Source organism: Cryptomeria japonica, chromosome 7, assembly GCF_030272615.1.
Source record: "Cryptomeria japonica chromosome 7, Sugi_1.0, whole genome shotgun sequence".
Lineage (NCBI taxonomy): Eukaryota > Viridiplantae > Streptophyta > Pinopsida > Cupressales > Cupressaceae > Cryptomeria > Cryptomeria japonica.
The window spans coordinates 521,136,761-521,151,906 of NC_081411.1; the positions used below are offsets into that span (position 1 = coordinate 521,136,761).

At 34.5% G+C, this 15,146-nt stretch overlaps 1 protein-coding gene across 1 annotated transcript; it reads left to right on the top strand.

Annotated features, from left to right (window-relative positions):
• Positions 1 to 647: 647 nt before the first annotated feature.
• LOC131061658 (glycine-rich RNA-binding protein GRP1A) lies at positions 648 to 1,669 on the top strand. Its single transcript, XM_057995463.2, has 2 exons — positions 648 to 894; positions 998 to 1,669. Exons 1-2 carry the CDS (start codon positions 781 to 783, stop codon positions 1,433 to 1,435), a joined length of 552 nt encoding a protein of 183 aa, XP_057851446.2. The 5' UTR covers positions 648 to 780; the 3' UTR covers positions 1,436 to 1,669.
• The last annotated feature ends 13,477 nt before the right edge of the window (positions 1,670 to 15,146 follow it).

The following is a 15,146-nucleotide window of genomic DNA, read 5'->3' on the forward strand; positions in this document are numbered from 1 at the left end:
CTGGAAGTATAATGACTATTGGTGCTCTTCCCCTTAAAGACATTACATAACCTAAACACTTAACAAAAATCTATATTACAATTACTAGGAAATTGACTACCCTAATTTTGAATTTGACCAAATTATACCATAAAAACTGTGAAAACACAAAATACCCTGTAAAACTTAATTGAACAATTTTAATTGTACATCTCATTGATTCAAATTCTACCGTCCCATTTATCACATGGACTCATTTATTGACAACTAATACCTAAACTAAATCATATGAATTCTTGCAACTAAAAATTGAGTAAGTTGCAAATTTTTCTCCCTCCACATTAACAAATTAAAGCGAAGGATGGTGGCCCCATGAAGATTAAACTGCCTTTCTTTGGGCCGGCAGGGTAGGGAATTGAAATGGATAATACCTAATTCTCAATCTCACAAAATATCTCACAAAATATCAGGAAACTTTTTCCACGTATGCATCATTTTAACACTGGTTAAGAGCTGATCAATGCCTCTATGGTCTTTTTAACCACGGGTTGAGAAGTGTAACGGTTCTAGCGGAAGGCCATAAACTAGAGTTGTACGAGTTCCTTGGATTGCGTTGATTTAAACCACAGGTCACGGCGGGTTAAGAGTTAGGGTTTTAAATAGCGTGGAGGTGAAAGAACTAAGGCACGCTCTCGAGACTGGCTCCTGCCGTCTCATACTTTGTTCTCTGGTTCGGATCCCCAATAGTTAATAGTTAAAAGTAGTAGAATAGGTCTGTAGGATTCTCTATAGATCTTAAGTATGGCTTCTGCCGATGTTGAATTCCGCTGCTTCGTTGGTGGCCTTTCCTGGTCCACTGATGACAGGAGCTTGAAAGATGCCTTCACGGCTTTCGGCGAAGTCATGGATTCTAAGGTCATTTCGAGTTCTTTATTTGCTTGTGGATTGTCTCTTGAAGTTATGTTATAAATCTTTAGTATCTGTGATTAATGGATTGTTGTGTGTGTGAATATTGCAGGTTGTGAGCGATCGAGAGACCGGAAGATCCCGAGGATTTGGATTTGTAACTTTTATGGATGAGCAGTCCATGAGAGATGCCATTGAAGGTATGAATGGACGGGATTTGGATGGAAGAAATATTACTGTAAACCGTGCCCAAGCCAGAGGAGGCGGCGGCGGCGGCGGCGGCGGTGGCGGTGGCGGTGGCTATCGTGGAGGCGGTGGTGGCAGCGGAGGATATGGTGGTGGCGGCAGTGGTGGCTATGAAAGTCGTCGAAGTGGTGGTGGAGGAAGTGGTGGTGGAGGTTATAGTGGAGGAGGCCGTGAGCGATCTGAGCGCGGTTATGGTGGCGGAAGCCGCAATGGAGGAGGATATGGTGGTTATAGCGGTGGCGGCGGCGGCGGCTCTCGTTACGGGGGAGGGGGTGTGTCTGATGACGGTGGCTGGAGAAGTTAGTTAGGGTTTGTTCATTTTTAGCTTTTTAGCATGTTTCTGTAGGGTTGTGGTGTATAGGATGACTATGCTGAATGAAGTCACTGCTATCTCTTTCTGATGGTACATCGAGGAGTGCCAATCTATATCGGTTTTTGATATGGTTACAGTGAGCATATACTAGATCTATGATGAGATTCTATATGACTACCTTTATGTTTTGATTATGGTTCAAAAAAATTTCCTGTTCTGTGATTATGAACGCTTGCGGTTTTTATGACGTTTCAGAATCTGGTTTTTGGCTTCCACAAATATGCCGTTTAAACGGCTGGGCTTTATACATGCATTTCTGGTTTTAAACAAATATGCCATTTAAACGGCTGGTTTTGTATACATTCATTTCTAGGGTTACTTGCGTAGTTTGTATGGTGGAAGCTTTATGGTCTTCCTGTTGTTCTGAACCGAGTCTTTGTTTTGATTATACACAATCCTTTATTTCTGAAGACAACCTTTTTTAAAGCTAAGGCTTTCTGATGTTCGCAAGATCTTAGGGTTTATACATAGGGCTTTATCTACGTAGCTGTTGCGTGTGTAGTTTGTATGGTGAAGCTTTATGGTCTTCCTGTTGTTCTGAACCGAGTCTTTGTTTTGATTATACATAATGCTTTATTTCTGAAGGCATAACCTTTTTTAAATCCAAGGCTTTCTGATGTTCGCAAGATTTAGGTAGCTATGTAGCTTTTCAAAGCCAAAAGCCTTTATTGGTTTAAATTCAACGAACTATTTTCAAAGCCAATTCCAAAACTAAGGTTGTATTTAAATGATGATTTTGAATAGAGAAAATATTAATAATATTAAATGACTGTTAAATCGTAAGTGCTGAAAAATAATGTCGGCGCTCTAATCTTAGTATTATTAGTGAAGTATTGGAAAATAAAATGGGCGCTCATTCACGAACCCTTGAGGTCAATATTCTCACAAACAACATTTTCACAAACCCTTGTTTAAGGGTTTTGATCAAGGTCCTCGAAAGGAGGGTTCCTTAGTAGTAGACGCGCTCTTCTCTGGAAATAGACGATATATTTTTCGAGTGTCGCTTGGCTCGTTATTTGTCTGTATATTTGTTTTCAGGTTCTAGTTTTCATTTTCCTGGTCGTTTGTTGGGTTCTTCATATACTCTATTTTGAACCAGCTTGAATCATTATCATAAGCATTGTTTTTCAGATATCCTTGTTTTGAAATAGTTTGAATTATTGTTGTACCTAAAAGGGAATCATATCCAAATTTTTGAACAGCTAGCTTGAATCATTATTATAGCTGTTAGTTTGTAGATCCATATTTTAAACCTATAAATTTAACAGCCAAGACATTTCTGTATGGTGTTGAAGGGACCATGTTTTAAGTTAGGTTAAAATTCTTGGGAGGGGGTGGGTATGGAAAATTTTCGTGACAACAGGTTTTGAGAAGGTGTTTGGTATTTGTGAAAGGGATGTAGGGTTTTGAAAAGGGCTGTGTATGTAGTTTTAGGGAAGCAAAATTTTGAAAGGGGGACTAGAAGGGAAGTTTTTCAAAAGGGTTTGAGGCTGCGGTCTTCTGAATTTTTGTAGTGTTTTTCATTTCAAAAATTCTTTGAAAGGGATGTAGGGTTTTGAAAAGGGCTGTGTATGTAGTTTAAGTTTTAGGGAAGCAGAATTTTGATTTCAAAAGGGATTGAGGCTGGGGTCTTCTGAATTTTTGTAGTGTTTTTCATTTTAAAAATTCTTTTTATATTTAATAAAGAAGTCTTCTGAATTTTTGTAGTGTTTTTCATTTTAAAAATTCTTTTTATATTTATTAAAGAAGTGGCTCCTAAATATGATATCTTTATAGTGCATAATGAAGTGAATAATTTATTTCATTAGAAAGTTAGATGTGCATCTCTAAACCTCCTCTAAACCTCTATAAGCTGGTGAAGTTTTTTATAGATTTTAAATGATTTTTAAATCCTCTTTCTAAATCTTCTGTAAGGAAAGTTTGCTTTTTGCGAAGATTCCATATTTAGTAAGTTTTACTAGGTAAATATCACTAATTATAGGGAAGCTTTAATAACAAACATTGTCATAAGGTTTCTGATATTTTTACTAGGGTTCAATTGTAAGGGAATGTTTATAGCTAACAGGTCTCTTGGAAGGTTAAGGAAGGTTTTTGTCAGTGGAAGGGAAAATTTCAACCGTGGTTGCAAATATTTCTGAATTTTGAAACAGTGAGTGATATATTTTTAAGGGTTTTATTTTTGAAGGAAAAATTTGCATCTGTTAGTGGGTTTCAGTGGGTTTCAGACATGGTTGCAAACATTTCTGATTTTTTAAAGTTTGTCTCAGACTTGGACATCTTTGGGATGATTTTGGGATGATTTCAAAATTGGCTGCAAACATTTCTGATATTTAAAGCTTGTCTCGGAGACTTTGAAGATTCTAGGATGGTTTCAAACATGGTAGCAAACATTTTTAAAATGTCATTTCTGATTTAAAAAAAAAAGGTTTGTCTCAAGACTTTGGAATGAGTTTGCCTTGTATCTCTCAAAATCTCACCTTCATATGTAGGTCTGGGAAGGTCCAAACATGGTAGCAAACATTTTAAAAATGCCATTTTTGATTTTTTTAAAAAAGGTTTCTGAGTTTGGAATGAGTTTGCCTTGTATCTCTCAAAATCTCACCTTCATATGTGCTGAATCATATGTTCTGTAGGTCTGGGAAGGTCCATATGTACTATACCTTGTGTGAAGGTTTCTGATGTGGTATAAACATTTTTTATTTTTTGAATCAGTGAAATTCAGAGATTAACGTGATTTTTGGTTATTCTGTTAATAATTTTTTTTTTTTTTAAATTCCTCGAATCCATATTATCTCGGTAATTCAGTAAAACAATTTCTTAATAGAATGTAATTTATTTTTTGATTCTTATTTTTCTTTATTTCTAAGTTTAAGATGACAGGAATAAAAAATAAAATTTAAATCAATTTAATGATTATTAGCTAAAATGTCTTAGTGTCTATAATCTTAATTAAATAAAATCATCAACACGAATATATGTTTCAATGCACCTATCTTTTTAAATATAATTTGAGGATTTTTCCTTATTTCTAAGTTCAAGGACAGGAATAAAAAATAAAATTTAAATCAATTTAATGATTATTAGCTAGACATTTATAATGTCCAAGTGGCTATAATCTTAATTAAATTAAATCATCAACACGAATATGTAGTGCTACACTATAGGTTTGACCCCAGCAAAACAATTTAATAAAGTAAAATTGAATAGTGTAATAGTGTATGGCCACTTCAATATATGAGTGATTATCTCACTATCATGGTTATAAATAATATTTTTTTAGGAAATGTGTTTATATATTTGTTTATAAATTTTGAAGTAATACTGAAAAAATATTGTATGCAATAAGTACATTAGATAAAATTTATCTTATGATATCATGTTCATCATTAGGTGCTGTTTTATATGAAGAATAGATGACTTAAACAAATTAGTTTTTTAATGAAAAATCAAGTAATATAAAATGTATATCAATATATAATTATATGTTTTTTTATTAAAATAATTTATAGTATAATATTGTTATATTCATATTTATTTATTAAAATAAATTATATTGTTTTTTTGTTTGGATTAGGGTTATAATAAGAGTTAGGGTTAGCATCAATGTTAAGGTTTGGTTTTAGCTTAGGATTATGGTAATGGTTAAGGATATGGTTACAGTTTAATATTAGGGTTAAATTTATGGTTAGGGTTGGTAACATCAAAGTTAGGGTAAGGGTTAGAATTATAATTGGGGGTATGGTTAGGATTAGCATTCGGTTTATGGATATGTTTTGGATTAGAGTTAAGGTTAGTATTATGGTCAGGGTTAAGGTGTACATTATTGTTATGATTAGGGTTATGGTTGTGGTAACGGTTAGGATGTATTTCATGGGTAGTGTTATGATTAGGGTTAGGGTTTAAGGTTAGTGTTATGATAATGGTTAGAAGGTATATCATGGTTAAGGTTAGCATCAAGATTAGGGTTTGGTTTTGGTTTAAGATTATGGTTAGGATAAGGGTTTAGTGTGAAGGTTAAGTTTATGGTTAGGGTATAGTGTCAAGGTTACAATTATGTTAGAGGGTTAACATCAAAGTTAGGGTTAAAATTAGGGTTATAGTAAGTTAGAGTTAAATTAGTGTTAAGTTTAATTACGATTAGGGTTTGAGCTAGACTAAAGGTAGGAATAAATTAGGATTGAAGTACAATTTGGGTTAGGGTAGGATTATTGTTAGGTTAGTGTTTTTGATTAAGGAAAAACAAGTTTTTAAGGGACCATAAACCCTTTACAAGACAGGTTTTAGGAGGACCTGAAACAGAAGACAAAAGACGCTGCAAAAAACCAGCAGTCCTAATCCAACCAGGAAGGATCAAGAATTTGTCCCAACCAGGAAGGATCAAGAATTTGTCCTATTGTTGTGGAATCGAAGGGTCATATCAAAAGAGGACTGGGACAATGGATCCAACATAGAGGCTAGGATGCGGGAGAGTCATCCATTAAAGGAGAAGATCTAGCATTTTTAAGATCTAGCATTTTTCAAACGATCAATCGAGATGCCACCGCAAGCATCCACACGTTCCTGAGGAACAAAGGCAACAACCAGAGGCTCATCGACTTGAGGAGAAGCTTTTCTTTTTAACCAAATAGTGTTAAGAGGATGCACCCTTTCACCAAGTAGTAGCTCTTTTTTTCTTTTTATCTGTTTTACACCGTGCAGCAACATGTCTAGCAACATGTTCAATTGGAACCCTTTTAGAGACATCAATGTTAACCAAAATCTGAGCATAAGTAGAGTGATAAATTTGGAAAGAATCTTTATCAATCATTAGGAATTCGCCTAAAGCCTCCCCCACTTCCTCTAGCAGAGAGTTTGTCCATAGATGAAGAGGAAGGTTAGGGAGCCTAACCAAAATAAAATCTCATTAAATGAATCAGTAGATGGGTTAAAACCCTGGTTGGTTAAAACCCGACAAATTTGGCAATGAAAAAACACCCTTGGCTGAAGGAAAAATGTTAACTGAACCTTTTATGATCGGTTCCCAGCTTTGAGAAATCCAAGTGTGCAGCTGAGGAAGGCTTGGCCAAAAACCTCGAAACTTGCAAATCAAACCATGAGCTTCAAACACAGAGGAAGTGTGGATGATCTCCATATCAATATCAATGAACACCTTGAAAACCAGAGGTTTGCAAATAGTAACAGCCACAGGCTTCAAGCCACAGGCATCCCGATCAGCAGCAGAGGGCGCTGGAAGCACCATATCTCCATCCTTAGAGGAAACCCCCGCAGAGCCCTTCACAACACCAGGCGAAACCCCCGCAAAGCCCCTATTCATAGCACCGGGCAAAGCAGTCTCACCAGCCGCACCAGGGGGAACAAGGAACGATGGTTTCGCAGCAACAGACTACCTTAGGGCAGCGGTAGCAGCAGACACAGGCGGCCTTAGGGCAACGACGGCAGATGCAGATGCAGACGCAGACGACATTGCTTAGGGCAACGATAGATGCAGAGTTGTCTTTAGGTTAGTGTTATGATTAGGGTTAGGGTAAGGATTATGATTGGGGTTATGGTTAGGTTTATTATTTACATCATGGTTGAGTTTAAGGTTAGGATTATGATAATAGTTAGGATGTATATCATGCTTAAGGTTAGCATCAAGATTAGGGTTTGGTTTTGGTTTAGGATTAGGGTTTGGTTTTGGTTTAGGATTTAGGATTATGGTTAGGATAAGTATTTAGTGTGAAGGTTAAGTTTATGGTTAGGGTATAATGTCAGGTTTACAATTACGTTTATGGTTAACATCAAAGTTAGGGTTAGAATTAGGGTTATAGCTCAATAACTTTAGAGTTAGGGTTAAATTAGTATTAGGGTTTGAGCTAGACTAAAATTAGGAATAGATTAGGATTAAAGTACAATTTGGGTTAGGGTTAAGTTTAGGGTAGGATTATTGTTAGGGTTAGGGTTTAGGATTATGCTTAGGTTAGCGTTATGATTAGGGTTAGGGTTATGGTTAGGTTTATTATTTACATCATGGTTGGGGTTAAGGTTAGGTTTAGGATTATGGTTTACATCATAGCTAGGGTTAGGGTTAGGGTCATGATTATCATCATGGTTATGCTTAGGGTTAGGGTCATGGTTATGGTTTGGGTTAGGGTTTAAGGTTAGGTTTAGTATTATTGGTAGGATTTAATCTTAGGATTAGGGATAGGTTTCGAGTTATGGTTAGGGTTAGGGTTCAGATTAGGTTTTAGGGTTAGGGCTAAGGATTATGGTTAGGTTAGGGTTAAGGTTTAGAATAATGGTTAGGATTACGGTTAGGGTTATGGATTAAATCATGGTGGGGGTTGGAGTTAGGATTAGGTTTATGGTAAGTCGTAGGGTTACATTTATGGTTAGGATTATGGCTAGGGTTAGTGTTTACATCATGGTTAGGGTTAGGGTTAAGGGTTAGTGTTAGGATTAATGTTAGTGTTTCTGTCATGGTTATGGTTAGGGTTAGGATTTGCATCATGGTTAGGGTTTAGGGTTTGGGTTATAGTTAGGTTTAGGGTTATAATTGTGGTTATGGTCAGGGTTAGGGTTAACATCATGGTTAGGATTAGGGTTAACAGGGTTAGGGTGTACATCATGGTTAGGGTTAGGTTTAGGGTTATTTTTAGGGAAACAACTATCCAACCCTTAGGATGCACCAAGATATTAATACCCTTCATATATTATTAATACATTGTAATAGATTATTGGTGCATCCTAAGGGTTGTAGAGTCATTCCCTATTTTTAGAGTTAGGGTTTAGGGTTATGATTCGGTTAGGTTAGGGTTAGTGTTAAGGTTATGATTAAGGTAATGGTTTAGAGTTGTGGTTAGGACTATGGTAAAGGTTATGGCTTAGATCATGGTTTAGGTTAGGGTTAGGGTTAACATTAGTATTATAGCTAGGATTATGGTTTATATCATGGTTAGGGTTAGGGTTAAGGTTAAGGGTTACACCATGATTAGAGTTATTGTTAGGATTATGGTTAGGTTTAGGGTTCGAATCATGGTTAGGGATAGGGTTTAGGATTAGGATGATAGTTAGGGTTTACATCATTATTAAGATTAGGGTTTTTTAGGGTTTTGGTTACGATTAGGTTTAAGGTTATAATTATGGTTATTGTTAGGTTTAGGATTCACATCTTGATTAGGGTTAGGGTTAGTATTACAATTTATTTGGGGTTTAATTACAGTTAGAGTTAGCAAGTATTCAAATAGGGTTAGGGTTTAAGGATAAAGCATGGTGTGAGAGTTAGGGTTATATAATAAAGCTTGATTTTAAGGTCAAAGTTAAGGTTTAATTAGGGTTATGGTTAGGATAAGTCATGGTGAGAGTGAGGGTTAGTATTAAATTAGGATCAATAAGGGTTAGGGTTAGATTAAGGTTGAAGTTGTAGGTGGGGTTTATTTCTATGGTTAGAGTTAAATTTAGGGTTAGGTTAGGGTTAGCATTCAATTAGAGGGATTAGAGTTAAGGGTTAAGGCTGTCCTTAATTAGAGTTAGGGTTCAAATATGATTAGGGTTTGATTATGGTAAGGGTTTGATTATGATTAGAGTTTAATTAGAGTAAGGATTAAGTTTAGGCTAGGATTTAGTTATGGTTAGATTAGAGTTCAAGTTGTAGTTAGGGCTTATTTGTAGGGTTATATTTAAATTTAGGGTTAGGTTATGGTTAGGTTTCAATTATGGTTAGATTAAGGTTGAAGCTTAGGATTACGTTATGGTTTAGGGTTGAATAAGGTCTAGATTAGGGATATTGTCAAGGTTAGGGTTTGATTATGGTAAGGTTTTAATTATAGTCAGGGTTCGTATAAGAGTTTGATTATGGTTATTGTTAGGGTTAGCATTATGGTTAGAATTAGCTTTAAGATTCAATTACATTAGGGTTACATTTAAATTAGGATTGAAGTTTAGTTAGGGTTAGGGTTTGGGCTAGAATTTAATTGGGATTAGGGTTTAATAAAGAGTTTGGATTAGGTTAGGGTTTAATTAGGGTTAAATTAAGGTTGAAGTTGTAGGTATGGTTTAATTCTATAATTAGAGTTATGCCTGGAGTTAGGTAATGGTTGGAATTCAATTAGGGTTATATTTAAGTTTAGGGTTATGGTTTGGGTTAGGGGATAGTGCTAGGATTAAGATTATTGTTTGGGTTTGCATCATGTTTAGGGTTTGGGTTAAGGGTTAGTGTTAGGATTAGGATTATGGTTTGGGTTTACATCATGTTTAGGGTTTGGGTTATGAACAAGTTTATGGTTAGAATTATGGTTAGGTTAGGGTTAGAGTTTGGGTTTAAATATTGGTTAGGGTTAGGTTTAGGGTTTACATAATGGCTATGTTTAGGTTAGGGTTAGGGTTAGTGTTAGTGTTAGGATTAAGTTAGGGATATGGTCAACATCATGGTTAAGGTTAGGAATAGGGTTAAGGTTAGAGATACATTTTGAGTTATGGTTAGGGTTAGGACTAAGGATTATTATTAGGGTTAGGGTTTTGGGTTATGGTTAAGTAAGAGTTAGGTTTAGGGTTAAAGGTCAAGGTTATAGTTGATTAGAGTTAGGGTTCAATTACACTTAGGGTTTGATTATGGTAAGGGATTAATTAGGATCAAGGCATGGGGTGGGTTAGGGTTAGGATTTAATAAGGATTAATGTCCAATTATGATTGAAGTTTAATTAGGGTTGAGGCTAAGCTTAGGGTTAGAGTTCAATTAGGGTTAGGGTTAAATCTAGGGCTGTGGTTCAATTATTGTTAGATTATAGTTTAACTTGTAATTAGGGTTTAATTCTAGAGTTGTAGCTAAGTTTAGGGTTAGGTTATGGATATTGTCAAGGTTAGGGTTTGATTATGACAAGTGGTTGACCATAGTTATGATTAGTATTAGATTTCAATTAGGGTTAGAATTATGATTATGATTTAGTATATTTAGGCTTAGGGGTAAATTAGGGTAAGGGTTTGGCCTAGAATTCAATTAGGTTAGGGTTCAACGAGGGTCACTTTTAATATTAGGGTTAGATTAGGGTTCAAGTTCTAGGTAGTGTTTAATTCTAAGGTTAGAGTTAAGTTTAAGTTTAGGTTTCAATTATGGCAAGATTAAGTTTAGGGTTAATATTATGTTACAATTAGGGTTAAAATTGCAAGATTATGTACATTTTTTCAATACTTATATAAAATAAATACCTTTAAACATTTTTTCTAATAAAACTAAGACATTTTAAAATAGCTTAATTTTTTTTTTAATTAAAATTATTTTCTTTTAACCTTTTAAATTTTTGATAATTAGCATAATTTTTTTTTTTGACCTTTCTAAATTAATATATGTTATTTTTGAAATATTTTTATAACTCTAACTAAAATAGAAAAATCGCATCTATATGATGAGTTAGAAACTTTTAATACTAAATATTTTATCTTAAATATTATAATATTTGCTATTTCATTCTTCTTCTTTTTTAAATATTGCTTTTCTATTTTCAGTATTCCAATCATTTTTAATCTTTTTATTCGTGGTGGAAAGGGGTGGAAAGGGGCTTCCGAACAACATTATACACTTGAGAAAGAATCTGAGCAACAGGGTTTTGCGGCTTCCCCTTCGGATGCCACAAATGGTGGGAACGCTAATGTGACATCTTCTCTAGATGTCACAAATGGAGGGAATACTGATGTTGTGCTGGTTGTTCACGTTGATTCCCCTAATGAGAGTGGGAATGGGCCTCAGGCTGCAAAGTCTTGTGATAGCGTTCTGGCTATCACATCTGTTGGCTCTTCTGACATTGTTATGTTTGTAAGGAGGAATACCGATGATGAAATGGTGGATGCTCTTTCTGCTGACACTCATTCTTAGGATGAAGGTGGATTTTCGCTAGCTTGGCACAACTTTCTAAACCCTCTTTTGACAGGACTCTCTGTTCCCACAAGAGTAGTGCTAAGTGTACATTTTGATGGTTTTAGGTTGGGAGAGCCTTGGCTGGAATTTTTCTAGTCTTTCTCACCCATGTATTTGGTTTTGAGAGTTTCAAATCCCTGATTGTTTGGTTATTTCATGTTCCTTCTTTATGACAATTGTTTGTTTGAGGGTCGGTTATGTCTCTACCCCATTGATGTAATATTGAATATGTTTTCTATGGGATTGTTTAGTTGTAGTCATCTGTTTTGACTTAATGTCTTGTTAAGTCCAAACTGATCTTTTTTTGTAAAAGGTTTCAGTCTCTTCAAAACCTAATTTTGCTTTTAAAACTAAAATTTCTCGTTATCTTCCTATATTATTTTGTATAATTGAAAAGTAATTAATATTATTTAAAGTTGATTTGTAATGTAGATAGTGATATACATAAACATTCTCCATCTATCAAAATGCACATTTGGTTGATAAAAACAATCATTCTTGTAAATCACAAATTTTATATTTGATTCATTGCTTGATTTGCAAAATTTGTAATACTTAAAAGTACATGTTTTTAATTTAAACTACACTTTTATGCATTTGAAATATTTTATTCATTAATTAGTTTATTTTTTGTTTGAGGAATAGAGAAGATGAATGGGCAAAATAAATAATAGAATAAAAAAATGAAACTACAAAAATCTATAAGCCCCCAAAAAACTATTCTTAATCCAACTGGAATAGTAGAAGTAATTTTCTTTTGCAATCACCAATGGCAGAAGTATTCATTACAGGAGAAGTCACAGACCATAGGACACCAAAGTCAATGTTATACTGATATATAGAAATTGAAAAAAATAGGATAAAATTGGGCAAAAGATTTATATGAATTTGAAAATTGAAAGCTGTGACTGCTTAATAAAATTTCAATCTTTGCATATTCTGTGAATTCAAATTTCAGCGATACAATCTTATTTCCCAATATTATGTAGATTTACCAACTCTAGCACTTAATTGCCAGATATTGTGTTAGTGTATATAGATCATGTCTGAATCGTCATCAATTACAAAATACCAGCGCTGCATGAATATAACGTTAGATCATAAGATGTAGAACAACTATAAAGATTTTATGCTCATTCTTCATCTTGTAACTGTCAGAATATGAATTATTTTTCTTTTTCTTACATCAATGGGGTTGGTGACTTCTATTTGGTGTCATTGTAGATTATGCTTCTCCATCTAATTATTCAATTTCATTGTTTAAGTTTATATTTTTGAGTTAACATTTTAATAGAAATAGTGATATTATTGTAATAATTTTATATTTTCATTGTTGATGCAATTATATGTTTTAAAATATTTTTAACATATTCTTGTCTTGATAATTTTTGTGTTTGGATTTTGGAATTGATTTTGTTTTATAATTAATATTGAATGAATTATAAATAGTTGTGTTATGGTCTCATAGTGGAATTTTTTTTTATGTTTGTTTAGATGTGGTCAATAAATATTGTGTTATTTGAATCGTATAGTCAATTGCATGTCTATGTTAAAACCTCATATAAAAATTATGGCTCGTTGTAATTTAGTTTTGATATAACATGATATATAGTAAGAATTATGCTATTAATTGGTTTTATATTTTTATTTTTGTTTTTTAATTAAACCAAAGCAAAAATATTACATATAAAGAGGCAACTAGCAAATTGTTGAGAATAGAATGAATAAAATATTGATTACAAAGTCTAAAAGCATAGCCCCAACATTGGAATATATAATTACAATTAAAGCATTAATTACAAAGCCAATTTACACAAACCAAAACTACTCATATCAAGGATTGCAGTAGGTATTGTAACCTTCATGCAGTGTAATGCATATTTACATTTACATTGAATAGACTTAAGACCATTGTTTTTTAGCATGTAAACAATCCTAAAATATGTGTTTCATACTCTCAAAATGGGTAGCTTGCTAGTTGAACCATAACACATTTCAACCGATCACCAACAAGGAGTTTGAAGTGTATTATTTTTCAAGCCAACATTTGGGTATCAAAATCAGTTGTAGATTTCCAAACTTGGGCACTCAACTTGTTCCAAAACAACGTTAAATCTACATTTCCATTTATAATTTAGTTGTGGAGTGAGAGGCCAATTAGGCAGAAGATGAGAATACACCCTCTTCAAGATAATATAGTTAAAGTGGTTTAAAGAGAGTCATCACCAATCTTTAAAAAATTGCATTCCTTTGGAGTACATAGTTTCACAAAAAGATCTAGAGGAACAAGAGACAGAACAAAGATCAAAAAGTGTCTATACTTATTGTTCAACCCATAACTAGCTTTGATATTACCCCATGAAGCCCAGTTAAGTGCATTGAAATCCCAAATATTCTTAAACTGTAGCACTCCTTTTCACGTATAAATAAGAAGCATGTTTTGAAAAACTAATAGCAAGTGGTTGATTATGCTATATGTTTATTCAACCATATTGAAGCTAAAGCAAAACTAAAATTATGTTGCAAAGAAGAACCATTCCAATTTAAGAACTTACAAACTTTTTGCCAAGCTTGCCATATAAATTGTAAAGAAAATGAGGCTCTAAATTTAAAGAAAGGAGACATAAGTAATTTATCTGGCCAATAAATAGCTTGCCACTTTTGCTTGATTGAAGCCTCCATAATTTGATGACGGACTAAGACTTTCCAAGGTTCATCTCCACTGGTTGCTCTAACAATCCATTTAGCAACAAGACATATTACTTGGGTTTTGGGATCTATAATCCCAAGGCCACCTTTTTCTCTTGGTTGAATGCAATGAGTCCATGAAGAAGTAATGAAACTAACATTGCCATCTCATTTGGATCAAAAAAAATTGCGATTTAGTTCTTCATATCCATGTTTGGATAACATCCACCACGATGAATAGTATACGTGAGTAGCAATAAGATTTTTGTTAGCAACCCAAATCTTGCCAGCCAAGGATAAAAATTTGTTGCCAAAGCTGAACAACTTTTTTAGTCTATTTAAGAATCAAGCCCAGATTTCAGAAATTGAGACTCCCACATCATAGGGAATGCCAAGATACCTAATTATCTCTCCATGTCTAATTAACTTCCATTCTATTGGAATCCATGGAGGAATAGGACCATGTCGAGACATACGAAAATCCGGTCTTGTTATGAGCTAAATAAGATCCAGAAATGTAACAGTACAAGTTTAATATTTCTAAAGTATTATACAACTTTTCTTTAGAATTTTGTAAGAACATGTTATCATCAACAAATTGAGAATTCATAAAAGAAGAATGGTCGCGGTCGCTTCCTGCTCGGTGGGTGTTTCAAACGCTGTAGTCGCTTCCCGCCCAGTGGGTGTTTCAAACTCTGCGTCTTCTGCTCATGCTCCTTCCTCTAAGATCTGTGGCATCTTTGGGCCGTCAGTTGTTGCTGGGGGTGTTGGGAATGTGGGTTTGGACGCAGAGCTTGCTGCAACCGCCCCCATTTCGAAGGGGATTTCTTCCCGTTCTACTCCACCTCCTGGGGGCAGCCGCCCTTATGTTGGGGTCTTGAAGAAGGTTGCTTCGGCTGCTGAGCCTTTTCCTGTCTGTAGGTCCATTGCCATTTCTCTGGAGGAGGATACTGTGGTCGAGATTGATCATGCTACTTCCGTTTTTGCTGCTCATGGTCTCATTTGTAGATTCAAGAGTTTTTGGCCTAGCCTTCTAGAACTTCATGTGTGGATTTCCAAGCACTG

What these genes read in the sequence shown, in the direction of transcription:
- LOC131061658 (XM_057995463.2), top strand. Translation starts at nt 781, where the DNA reads ATGGCTTCTGCCGATGTTGAATTCCGCTGCTTCGTTGGTGGCCTTTCC. An exon ending in GCGAAGTCATGGATTCTAAG is followed by an intron (nt 895 to 997) that starts GTCATTTCGAGT and finishes TGAATATTGCAG; the next exon opens with GTTGTGAGCGATCGAGAGAC.